This window comes from Punctularia strigosozonata (assembly GCF_000264995.1).
Source record: "Punctularia strigosozonata HHB-11173 SS5 unplaced genomic scaffold PUNSTscaffold_9, whole genome shotgun sequence".
Lineage (NCBI taxonomy): Eukaryota > Fungi > Basidiomycota > Agaricomycetes > Corticiales > Punctulariaceae > Punctularia > Punctularia strigosozonata.
In genome coordinates, this window is record NW_006767441.1 from 204,255 (window position 1) to 228,416 (window position 24,162).

Genomic DNA, 24,162 nt, shown 5'->3' on the forward strand with positions numbered 1-24,162 from the left:
TGGATTCTATGGTATCACCATGAAAGGTCAATGGTAAGACCATCTGCTGGCTTGAGTCCATGTGGTACCACCAGCTTGGTACCACCATGTGTCACCAATTATTGCGATGGTGCTACCATAGGCATTGTGGCCTATGGCCTGGTACACCAGCTCAGTGGTGGTACCAAGGTGCAAGGTCGCTCATGTGGTGGTACCATCAATGTCTCCGCACATACAACCAGGACCTCCTGGTAGTACCACCCATCTATCACCATGTCTATGGTGCAACCGGAGGTGACAATCTGGAATGTGGTAGGACCATACTGTACTTTTACGACCGTAAGTTCGTCCCGCGTCCCTGGGGCACCCGAACCAAACTTATTGTCCCCTGTCCCCTGGCACTCCGAACCTCCGGGACACATTATATCTGACCGTGAGAGTCTTAAATCTGACCGTGTGATCAAAAAATCTGACCTCGTAAGCACATGTCCCCCGGGCAGGCTGCGGATGAACTTCCCACGGCCCCGAACTTGGGGGGTGTCCCCTGTCCCCCTCCGACCTGGCCAAACTTACGGTCGTAAAAGTACAGTACACTCAATTCTAGATGCAATCACATATCTCCAGATGTCTCCTGCTCCCTTGCTAACACTCCCCGCTTGTGACTCCTGGTCATAAATCCGCTGCAATATGATGCTAAACCCTCATTTCATGTTGTCAACAGTAAGAAACCAACTTGTCCACTGGACATCAGGTTGAAGAAAAAAAAATCGGCCCAATGGGGAATTGAACAGCAATCAGTTGGACCACTGGCCTGCAGTCACACCACACCACCAACCTCAATGCACCAACTCAACTATGCACCCATTAATGTCATGCTACCAGTTTGTCTATACAGATATCTCTCAGAGCATGGCACTTTTCACTTAGCCATTATTCATGCATGTCATCTATTATATACGCAATTCCGCCTCTTCTTCACCATATGAACTAGCTATCGTATACACTTGCAGCTGGCTTCTTCCCCTTCGCGATCGGGCGTGGCTTTGGTTTTGGCTTGGAAGGCGGTTCGTCGTCGACAGGCAGGGCACTTGCGTGTCTGGACGGGCCTGCAGTTGGTGGCGGATTGCGATTTTGAGGTACGTATGATGGGGGCGCAATTGGTGATGGACTGCGTCTGCGAGGCTTGTACACTGCCGTTAACCCGTCACCCGTTCCGCGAGATTTGTCGTCCGTCCCGCGCGAACTCTTCCTGCGAGACATGTCGCTCATCTCGCCAGATACGTTGCCCGTCCTGCGAGACCCGTCGCCCGTCCTGCGAGACCCGTCGCCCATCCTGCGAGACCCGTCGCCCGTCCTGCGAGACCCGTCGCCCATCCTGCGAGACCCGTCGCCCGTCCTGCGAGACCCGTCGCCCGTCCTGCGAGACCCGTCGCCCGTCCTGCGAGACCCGTCGCCCTTGAGGTGCGAGACGCCGACCGTCCTGCGAGACCCGTGGCTCTCGCCGTGCGAGACGTCGCGCGTCCTGAGAGATCCGTCGCCCTTCCCGTGCGAGACGCCGACCGTCCTGCGAGATCCGTGGCTCTCGCCGTGCGAGACGTCGCGCGTCCTGAGAGACCCGTCGCCCTTCCCGTGCGAGACGCCAACCGTCCTGCGAGATCCGTGGCTCTCGCCGTGCGAGACGTCGCGCTCTCCGTGCGAGACGTCGCGTGTCCTAAGAGACCCGTCGCCCTTCCCGTGCGAGACGCCAACCGTCCTGCGAGACCCGTCGCGCTCGCCGTGCGTGACGTCGCGCGTCCTAAGAGACCCATCGCCCTGCCCGTGCGATACGCCGTGCGACCTGAGAGACCCGTCGCGCTCGCCGTGCGAGATATCGCCCGTCCCGCGAGACCCCTCTCTCGTCCCACGCGACCCGTCCCCCATCCCGCGAGATATGTTGCTCATCCCGCGAGACACTTCGCCCTCCCTGCGAGATTCGAGTAGCTGCGCTGAACGGTCGGTCTGCTGATGCCTTGGACGAACTTCGGACTGCTGTATGACGGCCCTTTTACGCAAGATCGATGGATCCGCGTTGGCAGGGCTGGGTGGGGATCCGGCTTCAGGCGATAGGTGATACTCGCGAATGGCCGAGCGTTCGTCAGACCGAGTTCCGCGCAACGCTTGTGATGCCTCATCATCACTCTCCGGAAGACGAACACGCCGGCCCGATCCGAAGGCATCGTGCAGGACAGCGCCTGACTGGTAGACCGTGACGTTGGACCGCTGAGGTGGTCGCACACGTGAGTCAGGAGATACAGTAGCGACCTCCTGCATACGCCGGTTTTCGTCACGAGGTGGCGGAGGACGAGACTGGACGCGTCCGGCTCTCGGGTAGTGCATCGTTTTTGAATCCGTGACCTGGTCATTCATGATTGCACGTCCGCGCACACGCACATCATCTTCGAGGTCAATTGGTCGTGAACTCGCATCTTGCTGAACATCGGTTCGGTGGTCATAGTGCTGCATCAACCTGATTCAGTGAACGGAACAACGTACACGATTTCAAGGACTCACAGAAGTGATCTTCTCTCTACCTTCGCCGTAGTTCATCGAGCTCTTGATTTTCTCAACGCGATCCAACTGCTTGCTCTGACGCATGAGTAATCATAAGAATGAGCTGCGCTGGCACATGCAAGTTGATCACTCACAGGATATCGTCCGCCGGTGTTGGCCTCATCTCTCTCCCCTGTTTCCTTGCGTCGCTTATACTGAGAATAGTATACCGTCAATCACGACATGACATGCTATGTGTAGCATGACTTACTGAATTCGGTGTATCCTCCGGATCTTTCTCGCGTACACGTTTTCGCTTCCGTTGAAACTAGTAGGTTATGTGAGCGACTGTTCAGTTGAGACAAGTAGTCATACTGACACCATGCCCCTCACTGCCTGTGTCGTCGTCATGGCCTTTCTCTGACGCCTCAGACGTGCGACGACGATGCGAAACAACTTCCTTTGTCTCATCGCGCCGCCGATGCTTCACGTGAGTTCGAGGTTTGGCGCTTCGTTCGGCGCTTTGTTCGCGATCCCGAGCCTCAAAGGCGTTGTCGTCCATGGGTTCTTCGATCCCTTCCTCTATGCGAATTTGAGGTTCGACTGTCCATTCGCGATCCCGAGTCTCGTCTACGGGGTCTTCAAGCCTTTCATCCGCATATTCGTCGTCCTCATCCTCCTCGAAGGCCATCCCTAGGTAGTCCTGGTTCGTCTCCTGCCAACCGTCATCGGGGAAGTACAGCTCTTCGTCGTCCACACCCGAATGATCGGAGACGTCCGAAGGATCATCCTCCAGAGGTAGAGCGTTCTTTTCATCACCACGGGATGAGTCCGAACCATGGACTTCGTCCGTATCCGGGCTAGTCGCGGTATGGGCAGCTTGATCTGCCTTCCCTCGACCGCGGCTCTTTCTATGCGCTGTAGTATCGCTTGTCTTTCTCTCCCAAAGCCTGGTCTGCTTGACCGTATACAACACGACCTGCTCACGGTCACCAACCATGACGATATCATCGTCGCGGTCCTTCGTATGAGCCCATCGCGTGATGAGGGGAATATCGGCTCTCTCTTCCCAGGGTGTAGCCTTCTCCTCTGAGAACAGGTTGAGTTTGAACCCTGAAGAAGCACTAACGGGATTGTTCACCTTTCGTCCACAGTTCGATCTGAAATTTTGGCCCGTCGTTACCGGGGAGGAAGGCTGTGACCATTGGCGTTATCGTATCATCGACACCGTTTCCGCGGAATTTGAACGCGAGACCTCGCTTCGAGAAGACCAGGGTGAAGTTTGGGTGGACGTCGACGATTCTCGCCTCTTGTTTCAGAAGAAACTCGAGCAACATGTACCATGGGAAGCGCTTCATGTTCACCTCAATCCCGATGAGACCTGCTTGGTCAATTAAACAAGAATATACGCAGGGAACAGACGAAACTCACTGCACTTCCGCTTGACCAGCAGCTTAAAAATGCGGTGCAGATACTCGCGTTTATCCTCTCCTGGATTTGGGCCCGGCACACTGTCGCCTACAAGCGAAGGTGGCGGAAGGTCAGGGGCAGATATACCCTCATAGTTCATCTCGAGTACACTGATGTGCGGTGTTAAAAGCAGCGGCGACGGTAAAGGGAAAGGATCATACCGGATAGCGGCCTGAAAGTTCGCCATAGTATTGAATATGTCACCTCCGTACCTGACCCTGAGTTCCGCCCATGGAGGCGACCCCCCAAACGCCGTAAATCCAGATGTTCGTTTGGTATCAATGACGTAGCCAAAACAGTGTACGCCTTCGTGGCGCCAAAGGTTCTTAGCCTGCAGAAAAACGCTCAATATCTAACACGAATTGCAGAACACGGAGTAGTCACCATCTTTACGGCCTGTTTCACCGCCCGATCAAATTCGGCCCCAAGCTTCCCCTCTCTGGCGAGCTTCGATACATAGGCCTCCTCGCGCTTCTGACTCCACTCAAGGTACGGTCTCGCTGCCTCCGCCTTTTCTTCGCCCTTGAATTGGCCAATTTTTTCGCGGTATGCCTCTTGCATGCGGGCCATGAAGTCCTCCGGTGTTTCTGTGAGGTGGAACCATATTAGAATGGCATCGCAATCAGCGGACCGGGAGTATACCTTCTTCTGGATTGTGCGGCTCAGTCTGTGAATACCACGAGGAAAATGCTGCCCAGGGACTCTTCGCCCGTTGGTGCACAATGTCCTCCTTGAAAAGCATCCTCAGAACCTTCCCAGCAGGTCGACCGATCAACGAAGCCATCTTCGCCGCAAAATCGTCGATTTGCTGGGCGAAGCTCGCAATCTCGTCCAGATACTTCTTCGGTATGCGACCTCTCTTCGACTTATTCTCCACGTCTGAGGAGCCTGAGCTTTCTCTATCGCTCTCCGACTGTGCCTTCGCCTTGCCCTTGACCGTACTGCCTGCCGCCAATGCCTTCTTGGACTGTTTACGACCCTTCCCCTTCCTCTTGCCCGTACCACGCGCCTGCAACCTTCTCTGGGACGGCTCTTCGTCTCCTGACGACTGCTCTCCGCTGTTGCTTTCGCCGTCGCTTCCGCTACGCTCCTTCCCCTTCCCCTTGCGCGTACCGTGCGCCAGCGACCTTTTCTTGGACTGCTCTTCGTCTCCTGACGACTGCTCTCCGCTGTTGCTTTCGCCGTCGCTTCCGCTATGCTCCTTCCCCTTCTCCTTGCCCGTACCGCGCGCCTGCAACCTTTTCTTGGATGGCTCTTCATCTCGCAACGACTGCTCTCCGCCGTTGCGTTCTCCATCTCCGCCGTTGCGTTCTCCATCTCCGCCGTTGCGTTCTCCGTCTCCGCCGCGGCTTTCGCCGTCACTTTCGCCGTCACTCCCACTATGCTCCTTCCCCTTCCCCTTGCCCGTACCGCGCGCCTGCGACCTTTTCTTGGACGGCTCTTCGTCTCCTGACGACTGCTCTCCGCTGTTGGTTTCGCCGTCGCTTCTGCTACGCTCCTTCCCCTTCCCCTTGCCCGTACCGCGCGCCTGCAACCTTTTCTGGGACGGCTCTTCGTCTCCTGACGACTGCTCTCCGCCGTTGCTTTCGCCGTTGCTTCCGCTATGCTCCTTCCCCTTCCCCTTGCCCGTACCGCGCGCCAGCGAACTCCTCTCGAACTGCTCTTCATCTCCTGACAATTGAACCTCGCCATCGCTTGCGCCACGCCCCTTGGCCTTTCCCTTGCCCGTTTCGCGGGTTTCCGTCTTTTTCGTACGCGGAGCGAAGGTGGCTTTTTCATGCCCTGATTTCGGTACTAAGAGTTCGTCATCATCCACCACCTCCTGCTCCAACTCGTCATCTCCATCGTCGTCGCTCCCGTCATGTTCCTCCGCCTTGTATTCATCACTATCTTCACCCGAGCTATCTGGAGAGACCTGATCGAACACCATGTCACCAGGCTCCTCAGGTGAACCGGTGTCCTTCGACATAGGTGACATATGCTCCTCAAGGGAGAACCCATTCTGCGGCGTCCCCGGTGAATTCATAAGTAGTTCCGAACCATGACCGTTGAGTGATGTCTGGCGCCTTCCGGTTCCGCCGTCAGACGGACTGTCTCCGGATCCCTGCGAAGCTCCATGCCGATTCCTCAAACGACGTGTTCTCCCGGGAGTCATAGCGTTCAGATCGAGACGTGGTGCATTGTCATGAGGGCGGGGCCAAGCGACGAGCTGTCGACCCGTCGTCACCAAAGCGGGAGTTTGGAGGGAGGGCATTCGCGACTTCAGATCCGGAGCCGAGAAACCTTCACCTGAGGTGCGGGCCGCCGATTCTGTCCGAAATCGAGGCTAAAAAAGTATGAATAGACGCAAGCTATCAAGGGATACTGGTGGGCTTACACGCGGTAGCTCGACGCCATCGAAGACAGCTACTGATCGTCGAGTTTGAGCAGAGACCGGTGTCGTTGCGACCTCGATAACAGATTCTGCCACTGGCGACTTCAGATTCGGAGCCAAGAAACCTTCACCTGAGGTGCGGGCCGCCGATTCTGTCCGAAATCGAGGCTAAAAAAGTATGAATAGACGCAAGCTATCAAGGGATACTGGTGGGCTTACACGCGGTAGCTCGACGCCATCGAAGACAGCTACTGATCGTCGAGTTTGAGCAGAGACCGGTGTTGTTGCGACCTCGATAACAGATTCTGCCACCGGCGAAGTGCTGCCGGTTGCGACGGCTGGGGTCGGGCGAACGGACGGGGACATCGCCGCGTCCCAATCATTGAACACCGCATCAACCCTCTTTTGCAAGCTTGCGAGGAAACCTTGGCGCAAATTTGGGTCGGGTCGAACGACTATGAGGGGTTGTGATGATGACGGCCCCTCACCAGCTGACGAACCACCCGAGCCCGCAATCCCAATCGACTCTATCAACTAACAATGATAACAGATAAACAACAAGTCATTGCAGATGGCGAATCTACTTACATTGGCACGAGACGGGTCTGCCCTTGTGAAACGTGGCGGTAACGGTGGGTCGACGACATTAGCAATCTATTGTTTATGCGCATGAGCCACACGTGTGCCTTCGCGCACTGTTTGAAACTCGCCGAACGCACATAAACTGAGGAAGGGGCGCCAGAATGTATGACATCGTCGTTAGCGGTGCCTTTGTTGCCTAAGGGTTCTGTGGACTCATCATGAGTACACTTCGAGCTTGTGCCTGTCGGTTCCACCGGAGACTTGTCACGGGAATTCGTCGAAGTGATGTCCGCCGGTTGCATCGGCCGCGCCTCGCGCAGGACCTAGCATGACGATGAGCACTCGCAAGTTCATACATTTGCTGACATAGATGACGTACCAATCCCGGTGTCTCGCCAAAGCCGCCTGGATGCATCTTGCCGGTTTCGACGGTTTCGACTGCACCATTGGGTTCATCACTCGCACGCTTCGAGCTTGTGTCCGCTGGTGGCACCGAGGACTTGTCACGAGTACTCGTCGGCGTGGTGTTCACCAGCTTGAGCGACTCCGCCTCGGACATGATCTAGCATGACGCCGAGTCAATAAAGCTCCGTGCATTCACGGATACAGATGACGTACCGTACCAGGCGTCTCGTCAGAGACACCTGGATGCATCTCACCGCTTTCGACTGCGCCATTGGGTTCATCACTCGCACGCTTCGAGCTTGTGTCCGCTGGTGGCACCGGGGACTTGTCACGAGTACTCGTCGGCGTGGTGTTCACCAGCTTTAGCGACTCCGCGTCGGACATGATCTACCATGACGCCGAGTCAATAAAGCTCCGTGCATTCGCGTACGAAGAAAGCGTACCGCCCCAGCTGTCTCGCTTGTTTGACTCTGGCCGGGTTCGGTTTGCTGATGAGCACAGTCTGCGGTTCGTTCATCCTGTTTCAATGCTCAGATGTGGCTCAAAAGGCGACAATTTGCAAGCAACTGACTAGTACGCCTCTTCGCTTCTTTCTTGGAGCGCTTGTCATGTCATCCTCATTCTGATGGCTCATGGGTCAACAAGATTTTTCTTCTGTCGAAAACACAAAAACTACGAACGTCCTGGGTCTGTCTGCGCTTACCGCGGTTGGGTGCTTGGGACGGCTCTGAGTTATGCCCGTTACGTTCGGCCCCCTCCTGGCAAAACAGACATCATTAACTATGGAATTCCCATTCGCTGCGCAACGAACCTCAATAGTCGGTAGTCTACCCTTTCCCGAACGTGTCACCCTGGAGTTGGTGACGCTGGCATTGCCACCCTGGTAAACATTCCTATGCACTGTTACCGTTTCTCCGCTTCCTGTAGCAGTTGGGACTGGTCGCTCTGGAAGAATGTCGCCGGTTTCGTGAGTTTCCGACTCAGAATCCTGGAGCTCATTCCGCTGCATCTAGTATGAGTGATCGTGCTGGCTTCTAGACATGTAGTCATACCGTGATGCGTGACCTGGGGGTCCGGCTGGAACTGCGAGCCTTCTGAGGCTTGCTTCCTTGTTCCAGTACCTGATTGCTGATTCAGCTTGGCGAACGCGACCTTCTTGTGATTAGCATACCTTCCAGGTCGGACGCGATACACGAGCGGGCGTGGTCCGTAGCCTGACATCGCGACTCTCGCTACCTTGCCGGTGCTGACGGCGAATGCGGTCAGTGTTAACTCAGTTTTGTTACAGACAGCGTGACGTACGCTTCGCGATGTAGCTATGTCGCGTGGTTCCAGGGATGGTTCTTTATCTGCGCGGTTGTCCTGTATAGATTATAGGTCGGAGGTGGAAGCAGCTAGGAATAGCAGGAGCTTACGCTGTCCGCGTCCATGATGGCGGGTGGATAGAAAGGTGCAACCGGCGACGGGCCTCGCTGGTACAACCAACACGCTAAAAAGATGCCCCCATTGGTTGCGGACCCCCTCCCTTTCGTGAAATCACGCACCCGCGTTGACATCAGATGATTAGGGGTATGGCGATTAGCCAGCAGCGATAACACCGCCTTCCGCCGAGTTGATTACCCGCAATGAAACCACCCCTTGTCTTCATCCCATCCCCCCCTCGCCTTTGCATACCGCGATGGCGGAGTGCCGGCATCCTCGACCCCCTGGTAGTAGTAACCGCGAGCGCCTAGCAGACGATCAGAAGGCGATGTATCTGATGAGCGTGACAGTGAGTTACCGCATCGGGTAATGCCGCCACGTCGAACAGACTTACCTCATTAAGGTGCATCTGTTGGCCAGTCACTTGTCGGTACCCGACCGAAACAGAAATCTGTACGGTTCAAGTCCGATCGTACTTCAGCACCTGCGGCAATTTCATCACAACTATCGTCTCTTCGGGACGCAGCCAGAGACGTATCTGAGGTACATCTTCGTAATCGGAAAGGTCTCTCTGGGAAATGAGGAATATGAGGAGGTTAGTTTTCCTGTTTTCCCGTTGCCTAGACATCTCTTACACAAGCAGATCGCTGTCCGTCATTTCAGGGTCGCGTACAGACGTTGGAGCGGTGAAACGGTTGACTCTGGCCGTCAAGCCTTGCTCAGCCCCACCGATATCGTCTTGCCCAGGGGCTTCGATCTTGCCCGAGAGCTCCACACTGCCAGTGGTCAGAATCCCGATCCGCGATCTGGTTACGAGCAGTCCTACGCAAATCCCTGGTTTTGGGATTGGCGTGATCGGCGAACCGAGGTAAGCGGTCCTATCTATGCGATGACTTGAAATTAACATCGGCTACCCTCAGGCGCAGACTCTGCTTGCTTACCTCAAGGTACCCTCGCGCATGTGCAATTCCTTCGAGCATTCGTTCAGTCTGGACTGGCATATGGCGAATTTTCACCGATTACACCGGAGCTGCGGCGTTTCACCCCTGTGCTATATGCAGCGAGTTTTGGTCCTGGGCGAGGCAATACTTGACGATGAACCATCCACAGTGGAAGCCATGATTAGCCACGTAGGTTACAATCATATGCAGCGCGTTTTTGTGTTTTCACTCACGGATTCATAGACATTTCTTCCACATTTTGCGATTCTGTACTCTCAGTGGTCAGGGATCATGGTTGATTGGCGCGTGGATGCGGAAATACAGCCGCTCATACGCACGATTTCCGTCCCATTCGATGTGGACATGGACAATGTCTGGAATCGTGGTGGTCAGGGCGAGGCGGCTATGCACTTCGGCAGCCAGCAGACGGAGAATCTGTAATTTATTTAAGCATGTGGTCCGTCTATTCATCAATAGATGACATACGCCGGCCGCTCTTGCACGCGTGATGGTGTGATTTGGGGGTCGCGATAGCGCGAGCCTGTTAACAGACGCGCACGTGTAAGTTTCTGGCTGATAAACAAAGTGCGATTTTCACTCTGCTCACGTCTGCTCACGTCCAAACCGGTGCGACCAGAAACCCCCCGCCGCCCGCCCCCGCGCCCAGCTCTTCCCTCCGTGGCAGCGATCCCCTCGCGGCAGTGATGCCTCGCAGCACGGAAGCGACGCCAAGGGCAACGGCCCTTCAACGACCGGAGAACATCCTTGCCCGTTGGCATCCTCTTGACGCCAAACGGATCGAAGTTTGCGGCCTGAAGGGATTAAACGTTCGTAAACAAGACATTATTCTGAAGAGGCAGATTCTCACCAATTTACTTGCTGGGTAGGCATCCCTACTCGCCTCACTCTTGCTGCAGGAGGATCAGAAACATGACCTATATTCGCTGAATACACATCTGCTCCAACATCTGGCCTTTTATCAGCAGGAGAAAACATTCTTCGGGACAGACGCAAAGACATACCTGAACTGGGTTCTGGGCGCATCAAATGTGGAGCTCCGTAACGACATGAAGGAGGTGAGGGCTTGATGAGTTCCGAACTATCTTCCTACAGCTGACGTATGACCTGAGCGTATCCAATCGAGGTTTCACGACGCGCATCAGCGTTGGCTTGAGGTCTTGGAAGCATCGCACGACCTGGACGAATCCTTCACCGAGGATGACACCAGTGACGACGAGTCATATAGTGAAGTCCTCCAACCCACGAGCCTGCGTTTAATCGCGGCGGTCGTAAAGAGAAGGGGCGGAGAAAAGGCCACCGAGGGTATCGTCCTCGCACACCCGTCTGCACACCCACTATTCATGTCGTGGGATGAGCGGAACAAGGAGGCGAGTCACTGTAGAGGTCATACATGAGAATGGTGGTAACTTGGATCGGCGTAGGCACGGGCCCTGATTGCTTACCTGCGGCGAGCCAATCACATTACAGATCGGTACAAGGCATATCGAATAACCCTCGAATTTCATCTCACGAACTACGACAATCTCCGAAAATCTTGTGGCCTGCCCGTTCGAGAGTATCTGCTGCGCGTCTTCTCGCACGCCAACGTGTTTCAACATCTCGAAGTGCCTGGAATGCACTATGACGGTTATGTGGTGAGTTCTTGTTCTGTCATCTCAGTGGCAGTACCAGGCTGATAGGCGAATCTAGCGCGTGGAACGCGGCTTTCTGCGGCTTTACGGTATTTGGTTTGGTAGAAATGTAACAGCGGTATCCGTTGAATGATATGCTGCGTGGTGCGACTATGGGGAAGTGAGCCGCATTGAATGCATAGTGAAGCGGGCATGCTTGCCTATAGCATCATGAGGGCTTGCTTTTTATATTATATACTGTGCATTGCGATATTCAGAATGTGGGGGAAAGCGGGAAGCCGTGCTGTAGCTGTAAAGGGTTGAACGACATGAACCGCACACCAAAGCGGGAAGCCTTACCTTTGTGGCGAAACGAGGAATCGTGTATCGCACTTGCCATCCTCCGGCGCAGCATCGCATTCGGTGCCGTAACACGGTTGCATTCCATGCATCGCGACACTCAAGGTGTGGACGAAGATGGATGCCGCGAGGCAGCTGCAAACGATTAAGCGATTTGTGACGGAAACCGAAGCGGGCAGGTTTACCTTTGTGGCGAAACGAGGAATCGCGTGTTGCACTTGCCATCCTCCGGCGCAGCATCGCATTCGGTGCCGTAACACGGTTGCATTCCATGCATCGCGACACTCAAGGTGTGGACGAAGATGGATGCCGTGGGGCAGCTGCAAACGATTAAGCGATTTGTGACGGGAAACCGAAGCGGGTAGGTTTACCTTTGTGGCGAAACGAGGAATCGCGTGTTGCACTTGCCATCCTCCGGCGCAGCATCGCGTTCGGTGCCGTAACACGGTTGCATTCCGTACATCGCGACACTCAAGGTGTGGACGAAGATGGATGCCGTGGGGCAGCTGCAAACGATTGAGCGATGTGCGACAAAGACCGGAGTGGGTGGGCGATATTGACGAGGAGATCGACTCTCAAGAACCGATGGTCATCCGATCTTGGCGTAAGCAGGACATTGATTCATCATGGTAGCACCCATATAGTGAGGCGTGCGTTGTGTGGCAACATGAGGATGCAGCGGGGATGTGGGGGCGGGAGTAAATGTACGCGGAATCAATTTTTGGTTCCGCAACTGCTGCCCTATCACGTGTAAGGACTTTTGGATTGGTGACGACGGCAACAACGGCCCACGTAGTACGCAATAGTAGCACTTCAAACTGCATGCATATCCTGACATAGTGATACACGGCATGTGCAACTCGAAGCAACACCATGCAAGACAGTCGGTCGTTGTGCGCACTGTTGTGCATCGCTTATTAGCCTGTATCTACAGGTTTTGGACAAATCACTTTATACTGAGTAAGCCGCTGATCTCTTCGTGTATTCGGCTATACCTCTTCGTTCTACTGACAGGGATTGAAAGCGAACGACCCTGAAGATTGCGATGCATATGATACTCATATGTTGTCCAATCTTCAAGTCCGACACTTCTCACGACGCCTCGCGCTCGTCGGCCTTTAACCTCGACGTCTCCACCGTATGTCTCATCTGTTCTCCCTACCGTAGCAAGTCATCAATTGATAATCACTTTTGATTTTGCAGAATTAGTGCCCACTATGTCTGCGCAGGACATAAATCGGGTAGTACCCTTATCGGATGGCACTGGTAGCGACAGCAATGGTATGTCTTGGTATGCCACCATCTCGTCAAGTCTAGCCGTTCACGACGCGAATATCTTTGACAGTCTATTATCAACATACAACCGACTGGGTGTCACTTCCTCCCACTTCGATTCCATCCTCCACGCCACAGCATGCGAGCTGCCGATCCTGCATGTTGTTATGCATGGAGAACCAGCAGCTCCGTCAAGCATTAGAACTTGCGGAGTATTTGAGGGAGGAGCGGGAGGGTCGGATTGTATCATTGGCCCGGCTTGTGGTTCAACTTTACAACGCACAGGCAGCTTATCCTACCTCCGGACATTCCCAGCACCACAGTAGTACTCCCCTGCATTCGTGACACACGTTCAATCCGGCCCCTAATATGATATACCCACGGCAAACTGGTGAATAACATGCATGTTGATGCGTCGTGAACTATACCTCATAGCTGTTACCTACAGCATACTCACGGCAGCTGTTAAACAGGCATGATGTCTAACGACGAGGTAGCTACGTGATACGGGAATACGAGGGGAACGTCTGCCGTCGCGACAACACGCATATAGTCGACCACTCAGCTGTGAAGGACGACGCGCTGTCGTATGATGTGTCGCGGTATGAAGCTGTTACCTACAGCATACTCACGGCGGCTGTTGAACCGGCATGATGCCTGGCGACGAGGTAGCTACGTGATACGGGAATACGAGGGGAACGTCGGCCATCGCGACAACATGCATATAGTCGACCACTCAGCTGTGAAGGACGACGCGCTGTCGCATGATGTGTCGCGGTATGAGGCGCAAGGCATTCCTTAGCCCTCGCGTGTATCCATGGCTGTTTCTTCGAAGCGGGTGAGAGCTTGCGCCGCGGGCCGGACAAAACAGACCACTCACCGTGCATATAGTCAGCCCGTCCACTAGCGACATTGTACTGTCCCCCCAGTGCGTCGCGGCGTGGAGCGCAAGGGGGTCCTTCGCCCTCATGCGTGTCCATAGCTGTTTCTTCGAAGCGGGTGAGAGCTTGCGCCGCGGGCCGGACAAAACAGACCACTCACCGTGCATATAGTCAGCCCGTCCACTAGCGACATTGTACTGTCCACCCAGTGCGTCGCGGCGTGGAGCGCAAGGGGGTCCTTCGCCCTCATACGTGTCCATGGCTGTTTCTTCGAAGCGGGTGAGAGCTTGCGCCGCGGGCCGGACAAAACAGACCACTTACCGTGCATATAGTCAGCCCGTCCACTAACGACATTGTACTGTCCACCCAGTGCGTCGCGGCGTGGAGCGCAAGGGGGTCCTTCGCCCTCATGCGTGTCCATGGCTGTTTCTTCGAAGCGGGTGAGAGCTTGCGCCGCGGGCCGGATAAAACAGACCACTCACCATGTATGTACAAACGACAACACCATGCATATAGTCGGCCGTTCGTCCGCTAGCGACAACGTGCTGTCCCCGACGTGGAGTGCGAGTCCATGGCTGTTTCTTCGAAGCGGGTGAGAGCTACCGCGGGCTGGAAAAAAGACTGCTCACCATGTATATACAAACGACAACGTGCTGGTCTCGATGCGTTGGCCCATTGTACGACGCACAGACGTGAGCGAGAGGAAAGGGGGAAGGAAACCACCGCCGTGCGAATGTAACTCGTTGATCTTGATCAACACTCCTGAGTCACGGGATCATCGCACGTCTTTCCGCTGTTACATCCTATCCTATGCAGCATCCTGTCCCTACACGTTCCTCGCCAGGGACCGCCCGCTTCAGCGGATGTGGAATTCTTCATTCAAGACCGCCATTATAGGAGGAAAAGGTGCGTTAGGACAGAAATACTATTCCATTTTCCTATCCTGACACCGCCTGTGTCCTAGATACCAAGCGCTTCACGATAGACCCCTAGTGTGCATCCTTAACTGTTCTTGTGATTTCATTCCGGCTGACCGTCAACCTCGCGAATACCGGTCACTTTTCTAGAGATGCCTAAGAGACCCAGGTGACACGCCTCCATCCTTGATCAAACTGCACCAACAGACGCTCACGCTGGCCTCTAGAACATCATCTCCACGACCTACCTCCCACTCCCAAAGAAAGACACGTGAGAAGGCCCTTCGGGCAACAAGAACATCTCGCGATTCAAGGTCGCAGTCCACCATACCTTGTCGGCAACAACCGAAGAGGGCCTGTAAACGTCCGAAAGAGACTCAACTGCCACCGGCGTCAAAGCGCCGTCGTGATGATCTCAGGATCGCAAAGGATCGGCCTGGTGTCGGCCCCTCCTCGCCGGATCACAAAACTGGCGGTAGCTCCTTATCTTCGGATGACGAGTCGAGCGTGGGCTCCTCATCTTCGGATGACGAGTCGGGAACCGGATCCTCATCTCTTGATGACGATGCAGTGCCCGTGAAATACGGTCCTCCTCGGGGGCGACCTCGCCAACCTCGACAAACGGACATTGCCGATGCACTGGTTTGCCTCCCGCCGACGATTGCAACTACCGACAACTATACAGATAACCAGCCAACATGTACGCGAGACCAACGCATAACATCCGCACTCCATGCTGATTGATTGATCATCGCCGTCCTCAGCTCTGAATCCGCCTGAAATTCGACCAACACCAGAAGTCGAACGTTGGTTGAAGTCCGCTGATCGCATGCCAGCGTCGCGTGAATGTGAGAGAATGGGTCACAGGGAACCACGATCAGCTATCTGACGATGTTAAGATTCGGATACGCTGAAGTTTCCGCCCCCGCCAGACGTTGAGGCCTGGTTGATCACCGCAAATCGGGCCCGAAGTCGGCATACGTCTTGTGCGTTTAGCGTCTGTTCTGCCTATTCAAGGCAGGATTCTCATAGCGTTTTCCATAGGTCGATTTGTCGCTGAATATCTATACTCCGGCGCCGGCACTCGTGCATATCGCGAATCGGATTTTGTCTTCGCTGGTGTGGATCCTCTCCGCAAATTTCGGGATCCGTCCACTCCACCACCGTTGACTGGGAAAGGATACGAATACCATAGACCACCTTCGCCGCCGTGGGAGTTACTTCGCACGTGGACCCCTCAGCAAGCTTCAGCACGCTCGTCATCCGCTTCCTTGGACAGCAATGATTACGAGCATATGACTGCTTTGTCCCTGCCCCCTGTGCACATACAAATCCCAAGCCAGCCGCATGCACGACTTGAACATGGTACAATGACTGCTGTACACCGTCCCTCGCCGCTGTTATTCGCCATAAGACGCTACCGTCTGAAACTCAGCCAAACGATAGAAGATCCGGGAACACAGACTGAAGGTACTGTGAAGATATCCTTAACCAGATCATGCCATGATTGGTGATCCAAATCTGGTGTTTGCAGACTTTACTTTACGGGAAGCCTACAATTGCGATCACGACCGCGGCGAAGGATCGCCCGTTGGTGAGTAACTACCCCATGCCAACGTCGACAATGAGTGAACGATAGTTTACAGATTTGACGGGATCGGACTTGTCGCAAGGTAAGGCCTCCCATAACACATACTATCTATCGTCCAACACAGGCTCGACAGGTACATCATCCAATTCGGACCCCAATGGCGATGTGGTAATCGCCTACGACAACGACTACCAAAACGCAAGTGGTAATACTTCTGATGGTAAGTCGTTGACGTCACCTTGTAACGCTTTCAGAGTCTCTAATCAGGGTGTCCAGTTTTCCCGACCTATGCCGTGCACACCTCTTCTTTACCAACGAAGCCCACGCACGCGAACTCGGACGAGCAGATGGTCCATCAGTCGAGCGTCATCGGTCCCCTCCCTGAAGGATTGGCTACGGTTCCCTCGACGGCCACGAACCCGCCCTCAGACGAGCAGGTCGCCGATCCGGCGCGCGTTCGCGAACCCGTTCCTCGCGGATCTGCTACGATTTCGCGAACAATCACGGACGGGCCCTCGAGCGAGCAGACGACTCCTCCTGCAACCACGACCGGACCTATTCCTCAAGGGTCGGCTGTCATTCCCGTCAATCCGTCGAGCGTCATCGGTCCCCTCCCTGAAGGATTGGCTACGGTTCCCTCGACGCCCACGAACCCGCCCTCAGACGAGCAGGTCGCCGATCCGGCGCGCGTTCGCGAACTCGTTCCTCGCGGATCTGCTACGATTTCGCAAACAATCACGGACGAGCCCTCAAGCGAGCAGACGACTCCTCCTGCAGCTGTGACCAGACCTATTCCTCAAGAGTCGGCTGCCATTCCCGCCAATCCGTCGAGCGTCATCGGTCCCCTCCCTGAAGGATTGGCTACGGTTCCCTCGACGCCCACGAACCCGCCCTCAGACGAGCAGGTCGCCGATCCGGCACGCGTTCGCGAACTCGTTCCTTGCGGATCCGCTACGATTTCGCAAACAAAAAGAATCACGGACGGGCCCACCCCTCCTGCAAGCGCCATTGGGCCTTTTTCTCAAGCGCTGGCTGCCATTTCCTCGACGCCCACGAACACACCTTCAGACAAGCAGGCGACCTGTCCCGCCAGCGTCATCGGTCCCCTCCCTCAAGGATCGGCTCCTAACCCGTCCGAGCGAGAGGCCGTTCCAAGCCGCGTTAGCGGCATCGGCATGTTAGGCAAACAAGCCGATCACATCACCAGGCGCGCCAGGGCCTTGGATCATCTGCGACCTTGGGGCGAGCTCGGCGATCCGTATCTCCCCGGAGCGTTGAGGTGCTGGGAGGAAGCCGCGAACTCGCTAGCGTCACAGCTTGCATCACATGAAAACATCCAACTTCGCGGTGGAGCATATTGGACTGTGGATCCTTGGATCTTTCTTCTCCGCGCCGGACAACCGCCAGATCAACTTGCGCGGGAAACCATGCTCAGATCATACCTGGGTTTACATGGTGCACTGCTAAAGGCGTTCAAGCGTCCATCCGCTGTGACAATGGTCCGTGGGCAGCAGAATAAGGAGTTCACGTTGCGAGGCACCTGCCTCCCAGGGCAGCTATGGCGGGAATGGGTCCTGAAGCCTCAGAGGGCAGTTTTACTGTCGCAATCTACAGCTGCTATACGAAGCAAGAAATGGGGAGCTCGCTTGGCCTCTTTTCGGATGTTCCTTCTCGAAGATTCCTCATCTACCACGCCATCAATCTACGTCGATCCACCCACATGGTGGGGTGCGCCATTACCACCTGCGTTTGATAAGTGCCCCCATTTCATGCCGCATCTGCTGTACGAAATGTGCAATGTTGGTTTTGCGACGGAATTCCGGGCGCTTGACGTTGCCATGACAGGACAGGACCCCGCATTACGCGTTGATGTTATCTCCCGCTTTCTAGGTACGAACCTCGGTATTCCGGACGGGCCTCCATCGGAATCGCATGAACTCTTTAGAGATCTTCGCAGCTCTTTATTGAAGATGGGAGAAGTCATGTGTGAATGGCGTGTGTCCTCCGGCATTGAAGACTCTGCGAAGCGAGGACGTGATGGATCTATCCTCGCCAGAGTGTCAGTCTTCAAGAGCGAGGACCTGGACGCCTTACAGGAACTGCGAACACCGTCGATCGAGACCGACAGTCTAAATCTCTGCGCTCGCCGCATGTGCGCTGTGTATTGCCGGTCTTTCGTGCAAGTCTTCGACCGCGCCCCTATCCTTCCACGTAAACTACCGTGCAACGATCATTAACTTCACGAAACCGTCTTTGACGTTCGACCCCTTCAAGACGGATCATTTCTTAGGCTATCGGGCTTAGTAATTACCGATGTTACATGTCCTACATGACTAAACCAATCACGAGATAGGAAATGGGCGGCCGATGCCGCATATTTTTCTTCCACACTATTGCGACCCTCAACTTGGGCATTGCGCGCTGCTTTACCATGGTCAAAGTTCCTCGTGGCTTCATGCCTTCTGATGAGGACATGTTCAACAGCGGGGCAGGCCCGTCGAATATCGTGGAGGGGCGCTCAGCATCAAGGAGAACCCGCATGGCAACTCCGGGGATGCCACCAGTAATTGCTCAGCTACCGGATGGACGCGTTTTGAAGCAAACCGGGTTGTTCGACAAGAGATACGCGAGATTTTTTTATGAGGAGTTCCGCGATGATGATTGGGCAAGGGAGAAGATCGGCGCAGGGAGTGAGGGCCGTCTGGATGTTGCTAACGAACCTGACATGCCGTCCGGACTGTCTCCTCTCAACACACCGCGATCCGAACGTATCGCGTCTCCTCTACACTTCCCACTCGAGGTGGAACAAGATCTATCGGCAGTAGACCAGGAGAGATACGCGAGAAAAAGAGCGAATCAATGGCGACGGTGGCGAACCATAACCATACCCGAGCTAGTCGACCCGTACATGGAGTACATGCTGTTGACTGCACATATGACCACCGACCAACCTCGCCCTCCGATATGCCGATGTCGGGACCACCAGAAAACACTCAGTGTGTTGGCGGTGTTCATTGATCGTGCGTACATCCTATCACCGCGTTACGAGGTTTTAAAGGAGCCGACAGGACTGGAACGGATAGACGTTCCGGTGTGCACATGCACGTCTGCGGCGATGAATATACTTGCTCGTGGACTTTTTCCCTGTGCACCTCAAGCCCCATCCGTGGCGTTTGATTTGAATATGCTTGAGCTCATTGCTACGCTCTTCGTGAATACTCCGCCCAATATCACCGCGTGGGCAACAACCTTGGAGTGTTTTCTGGGCGTACGAAAGCACCGGGTCACATCACGGGTGAGTAAGGCCCTTCGCTTCCAAGGATAGGTTAATTGAATGCTTAGGAAACAGGATTCATTGCGAAGGCGATTTGGCAACGCGCTCAATTGGTACAACTACCTTATTGATTGCGTGCGGCAACGGACCTTAGAGGCTGTGGAACGTTCAAGGTGTATTCTATCGAAACGACAAGTTCACGCGATCATAGAATCTGGCGGTGAGTCAAAGCCTTGTACCTTAGTATGAGGGACAAGCTCATGAGCGCCCGTAGGTCCTCTCAACATCCCGAGATCAACGTACGCCAAAGGTTGCAAGGATGGACATCCTGAACACAGGAACTCAGAGCCCGAAGTACGGGAGCACGATCAAGATGCGGATGATCAAACACCCCAAAGCCGGTCACACGAGGGAGAAAGCACAAGCTCCTGGACGTCAGAGACTTTGGATCGTCCAAGGCATGTTCTGTCAAAACGGCGTGATCATGCAACCGTAGAATCTGGCGGCGAGTCGAAGCCCTGCACCGGATCATGACGGATGAACTTACGCGTGGCAGTAGATCCTTCCAACGTCCCAAGATCAACGTGCCCTGGAGCTTACAAAGACGGACATTCTGAATGCGGGAGCTCAGAGCCCGAAGCATCGGGGGGGGAGCGAGCTCCTGATGATGAAAAAGCGAAGAGTCAACTTCTCGATGGAGAACGCGCAAGCGCCTACCTGCGGTCCCGTTGCATATTGTGTTTCGGTGGAACTGGACGCGAAACGGAGGGGCTGAGGTGTGCTGCCATTCACCTCATAGCGCTTCATGTGGTTGATCAGCCCGGTATACAGTGTCGACACTATTGTTTGTTTAGATGCGTGCTTCACACAAAAGCGTCGGGCTACCGGCCGGCGCGATCCGGAGCGTCGACATCCGGCATCCGTGTTCCTCGAGGAGTCCGAAATCACAGCCATGGAACGGCTCATGGCGAAACGGAAGCAGGGAAAGGAGGCCCAAGTCGTAGGGGCGAAGGGGGAGGTCGTGTCCAGTTCTGGAAGGAAGCGGGGGAAGCAGCGCCAGGGGACCGTTTTGATTCCAGAAAACGAAACCGAAGATTGGTGCGAAGGTCCACTGAAGCTGCCAAATTCTATCTTGGATGGTTGCGAGTCGTCATTTAAAGCTGCGGATGAACAGCGAGAAAAGGCGAGTACGAAGTTCTTCGACGACACGGCGCTGATGGCACTTGTATGTCGTCACGATCGCGTCTTGTGGTTGGCCAACATGACCAGCGCTGGTGAACGTCAACACTATGCTATCGCACTGCTCGACAAGTTCTTCCGTCACGTACCAGCGACGTTCCGCATTGGCGTCCTGTACGACATCGGATGTCAATTACATCGCAGCTGCTACAAGTGGGACCTCCTTCCGGAGTATCGTGACCGCATCGTGTTTGGAATATCTGTCTTTCATGCGTACGGTCATCAATGGGCGTGTCAAATCACGTATCACCCGCGGAAATGCGAGTGCTTTGGATTGACAGATGGGGAAGGGTGTGAACGTGTATGGAGCGCTTTGGATCATCTGGTTCCTGGGTTGCGTGTCAGCGGTGTAAGTGACCCTTTCTGTCAAGAAATAGATCCTGATGAATTCGCCGTACAGTACTGGCAACGACTCTACGTGATCGACAGTCAGATCCACCATCTGGATTGCTTACACCGCCGCGCGGTTGGCGAATGGCTTGTTCGGAAGTACGAGGCCGCGCGCGGCCGCTTGATCGAGGCTGAAACGGGGCTGCGAGAATGCGGCATGAAAATGGAGATTCTGCGGGGTCAATGGGAGTTACAGCAAATTGCTCAGACGCGGCCATCTCAAAGTCAGTTAGAAATGGTCTTGGTCGTTTGCTGACCTGACACATGGCTTCAGGGCAAACTCAGGACGCCGGCACGAAGACCATCGATTTGATCCTTGCGCTGCAAGATCAGATACGGATCCTGGACGCCAACCTCGCAAAGATCGAGCGATCGATTATGAAGGGCAAAAACGACGCCAGCACGATGTTAAGGCACGAAGAGCTACGAGACGAGCGCGGACGTGCGGCACTGAAGAAGAGTCGCCTGGAGGATAGTCTCGATTTGCGGAGCAGGCAGGACCTGCAAAGCCTGCGCAAGAATCGGTATTTGACGGTCCGCCTAAACGCCCGCGCACTGAAGAGGAGGATTCGAGATCGTCTCCGGCAACGCAAGTTCGAGTTCACAAGAATGGAGCGCGCTGTGCGTACACAGTCGTCGGGTGCGTCATGTTTTGTTAGAGAACAGAATGTCGGTAATGTATTCGCAATAGAGCGCAAGCTAGCGGCGCACACAACAAATGCCGTACATCGACGCGAACCCGGGATTCAATCATGCGCACGCAGATATAATGCGCTATGCGCGGAGATGGTGGCACTTATCAAAGCGCGGCAAGCTCCCGTCAGGGCTGTTCCACCCAGCCCGATCAATTTGGAGAAATTGTGGAGCCTTGACGTGGACGACGATATCTGGCAGGACATCGGCCTCGCAGACGAAGAGGACGAGGACCGTGGGCCGCAGCTCTGGCTCCTCGACGAGAACGTGAAGAATGGTATTCGACACATGCTGAGCGCGGACCGGTGCAAGGAGGAACTCGATAGGATCATGGCAGAGCGAAGGATCATGCAGGTATGGCTGCAGGAGGAATGGAACGCTGTCGAGCATGCGCTCGACGACGCCGGTGCGTGATTGATAATAATCAAATGTACACATTGTTGACATCCTTGTTAGACTTGTCTAACGGATTACACGATCAACTTTCGCTCTATCGCAAAGAGCTGCTAGAGCTAGCTGTTACATGGAGACGCGCCGTCTCCGCTATCCCGACAGATGATCCGACCCTTAATGTCTGGGGGCCAACAGAGAGCGAAATGCGGGAGGAACTCGCGCGCAACTTCGATTCTCCGCAACACATTGTCAAGTCGTCCGTGTTGGACGCGCCTGACGACGACAATGACGGCGATGAATCCGAGGACGGACATGTGAGAGGGCTCGAGGATGAGGCGAGTTGCGATGAGGATGTTGCTGCTCTATACGAGCAGCTGGAAGCACTCCGCGTCAACGTGGATGAGATCGCAGATGATGTATGGCAATGGGACGAGCCATCCACCCCACAGCTGAGTGTCGGCTCGCCCGGACCAAGATCGTCATCGTCAGGACCATCGACGCCGAGGACACCAACGAGTCATTTCCGAAACCAGGCCTTCCTCCGTCAATCCCCTCTACCTTTATCGCCTTTCGCCTTTGTCGATGATGATGTCCGCAGACGACTATTCGTGTCTGAGGCCTTGTCACCTGTACGGCCGTCATCGCAATTGGAGATGTCATCTCCAATGAGTAGTGATGTGTTCGGAAGCCCTTCCAAGCGCGCTCGGTATATGTGACAGGATGTTCGAGCATCTGCAGGTATTTGTTATCAATATGTGTATGCAAGCCAGTGTGTGTGGAGAACAAGAGAATCGGATGAATAATGAATGACTTTCGTGATGGCCGGGCAGCGCAAAAAACTGGCACTATTTCCGTGTGTTCATGAAAAGCTATAACACTGGCGCTCGTAATTATATACATGTGTTAAGATGGTGCAGTAGTTGTATTGTCAGTTTGCACAGTGTAGTTGTATCTATCGGTGGACCGATGTTCGAATCCCCATTGCGCCAACCTTTTTACTTGAGTAAAGGGGTGCCAAGCCGCGCAGTCCGACACCCCAGAACTTGCTCCAAAATTTGAGTTCGCCAACTGAAACAATACCTCCCAAATCTTACATATCCTCACTGACGGCACCAAATCGATGCCCAAAGACAGAAGGTGTCATTATGCAGAAAAAACATGTGCAGCTGAAATCACATTTATGTAACTGACCATAACACTGGGCAACTCGGTGATCTCATTTATCAGATTTTTAACTGATACTCATCAATTATGTAAGGATTCTCACACCTACAATGTCACGCTGCTGCATCCAGCACGAAACGAGTACCCACTGTCCGATTTCCGCAAAAAAATTCACACTTCATCGCACTTTTGTAATGTTTTGGTCCAGGTCACAGGGATGTCACGGTGGCGAAGCTAGGTATGGAACAAAAAACTCCTTCCCTTACGGGTTCGGGCCGTGGGAAGTTCATCCGCAGCCTGCCCGGGGGACATGTGCTTACGAGGTCAGATTTTTTGATCACACGGTCAGATTTAAGACTCTCACGGTCAGATATAATGTGTCCCGGAGGTTCGGAGTGCCAGGGGACAGGGGACAATAAGTTTGGTTCGGGTGCCCCAGGGACGCGGGACGAACTTACGGTCGTAAAAGTACAGTATGGTCCTACCACATTCCAGATTGTCACCTCCGGTTGCACCATAGACATGGTGATAGATGGGTGGTACTACCAGGAGGTCCTGGTTGTATGTGCGGAGACATTGATGGTACCACCACATGAGCGACCTTGCACCTTGGTACCACCACTGAGCTGGTGGTACCAGGCCATAGGCCACA

General features: G+C 54.5%; 5 protein-coding genes across 5 annotated transcripts; 3 read left to right on the forward strand and 2 right to left on the reverse strand.

Annotated features, from left to right (window-relative positions):
• Positions 1 to 908: 908 nt before the first annotated feature.
• PUNSTDRAFT_126900 (uncharacterized protein) lies at positions 909 to 8,769 on the reverse strand (the record flags this gene model as incomplete). The annotated part of the gene is made up of 21 exons (XM_007385227.1): positions 909 to 2,475; positions 2,530 to 2,604; positions 2,664 to 2,723; positions 2,780 to 2,836; positions 2,888 to 3,621; positions 3,650 to 3,889; positions 3,940 to 4,088; positions 4,352 to 4,565; positions 4,621 to 6,304; positions 6,356 to 6,520; positions 6,572 to 6,886; positions 6,941 to 7,006; positions 7,072 to 7,257; positions 7,314 to 7,496; positions 7,553 to 7,726; positions 7,783 to 7,841; positions 8,043 to 8,097; positions 8,151 to 8,348; positions 8,511 to 8,585; positions 8,642 to 8,701; positions 8,755 to 8,769. The coding sequence occupies 21 exons, from the start codon at positions 8,767 to 8,769 to the stop codon at positions 967 to 969; spliced, it is 6,273 nt and encodes a 2,090-aa protein (XP_007385289.1). The 3' UTR covers positions 909 to 966.
• A 248-nt stretch (positions 8,770 to 9,017) lies between these two features.
• On the forward strand, positions 9,018 to 11,842 carry PUNSTDRAFT_45539 (uncharacterized protein; the record flags this gene model as incomplete). Its single annotated transcript, XM_007385228.1, has 10 exons — positions 9,018 to 9,110; positions 9,150 to 9,356; positions 9,405 to 9,629; positions 9,682 to 9,891; positions 9,946 to 10,139; positions 10,340 to 10,529; positions 10,590 to 10,778; positions 10,866 to 11,100; positions 11,191 to 11,357; positions 11,612 to 11,842. The coding sequence occupies 10 exons, from the start codon at positions 9,018 to 9,020 to the stop codon at positions 11,840 to 11,842; spliced, it is 1,941 nt and encodes a 646-aa protein (XP_007385290.1).
• Positions 11,843 to 12,785: 943 nt separating this feature from the next.
• On the reverse strand, positions 12,786 to 14,270 carry PUNSTDRAFT_45540 (uncharacterized protein; the record flags this gene model as incomplete). The annotated part of the gene is made up of 8 exons (XM_007385229.1): positions 12,786 to 12,851; positions 13,055 to 13,123; positions 13,319 to 13,356; positions 13,426 to 13,430; positions 13,601 to 13,640; positions 13,849 to 13,956; positions 14,010 to 14,117; positions 14,171 to 14,270. 8 exons carry the CDS (start codon positions 14,268 to 14,270, stop codon positions 12,786 to 12,788), a joined length of 534 nt encoding a protein of 177 aa, XP_007385291.1.
• Positions 14,271 to 19,292: 5,022 nt separating this feature from the next.
• On the forward strand, positions 19,293 to 19,880 carry PUNSTDRAFT_71023 (uncharacterized protein; the record flags this gene model as incomplete). The annotated part of the gene is made up of 2 exons (XM_007385230.1): positions 19,293 to 19,652; positions 19,707 to 19,880. 2 exons carry the CDS (start codon positions 19,293 to 19,295, stop codon positions 19,878 to 19,880), a joined length of 534 nt encoding a protein of 177 aa, XP_007385292.1.
• A 703-nt stretch (positions 19,881 to 20,583) lies between these two features.
• PUNSTDRAFT_135699 (uncharacterized protein) lies at positions 20,584 to 23,062 on the forward strand (the record flags this gene model as incomplete). Its single annotated transcript, XM_007385231.1, has 5 exons — positions 20,584 to 21,219; positions 21,271 to 21,484; positions 21,535 to 21,900; positions 21,952 to 22,359; positions 22,410 to 23,062. The coding sequence occupies 5 exons, from the start codon at positions 20,584 to 20,586 to the stop codon at positions 23,060 to 23,062; spliced, it is 2,277 nt and encodes a 758-aa protein (XP_007385293.1).
• Between the last annotated feature and the right edge of the window lie 1,100 nt (positions 23,063 to 24,162).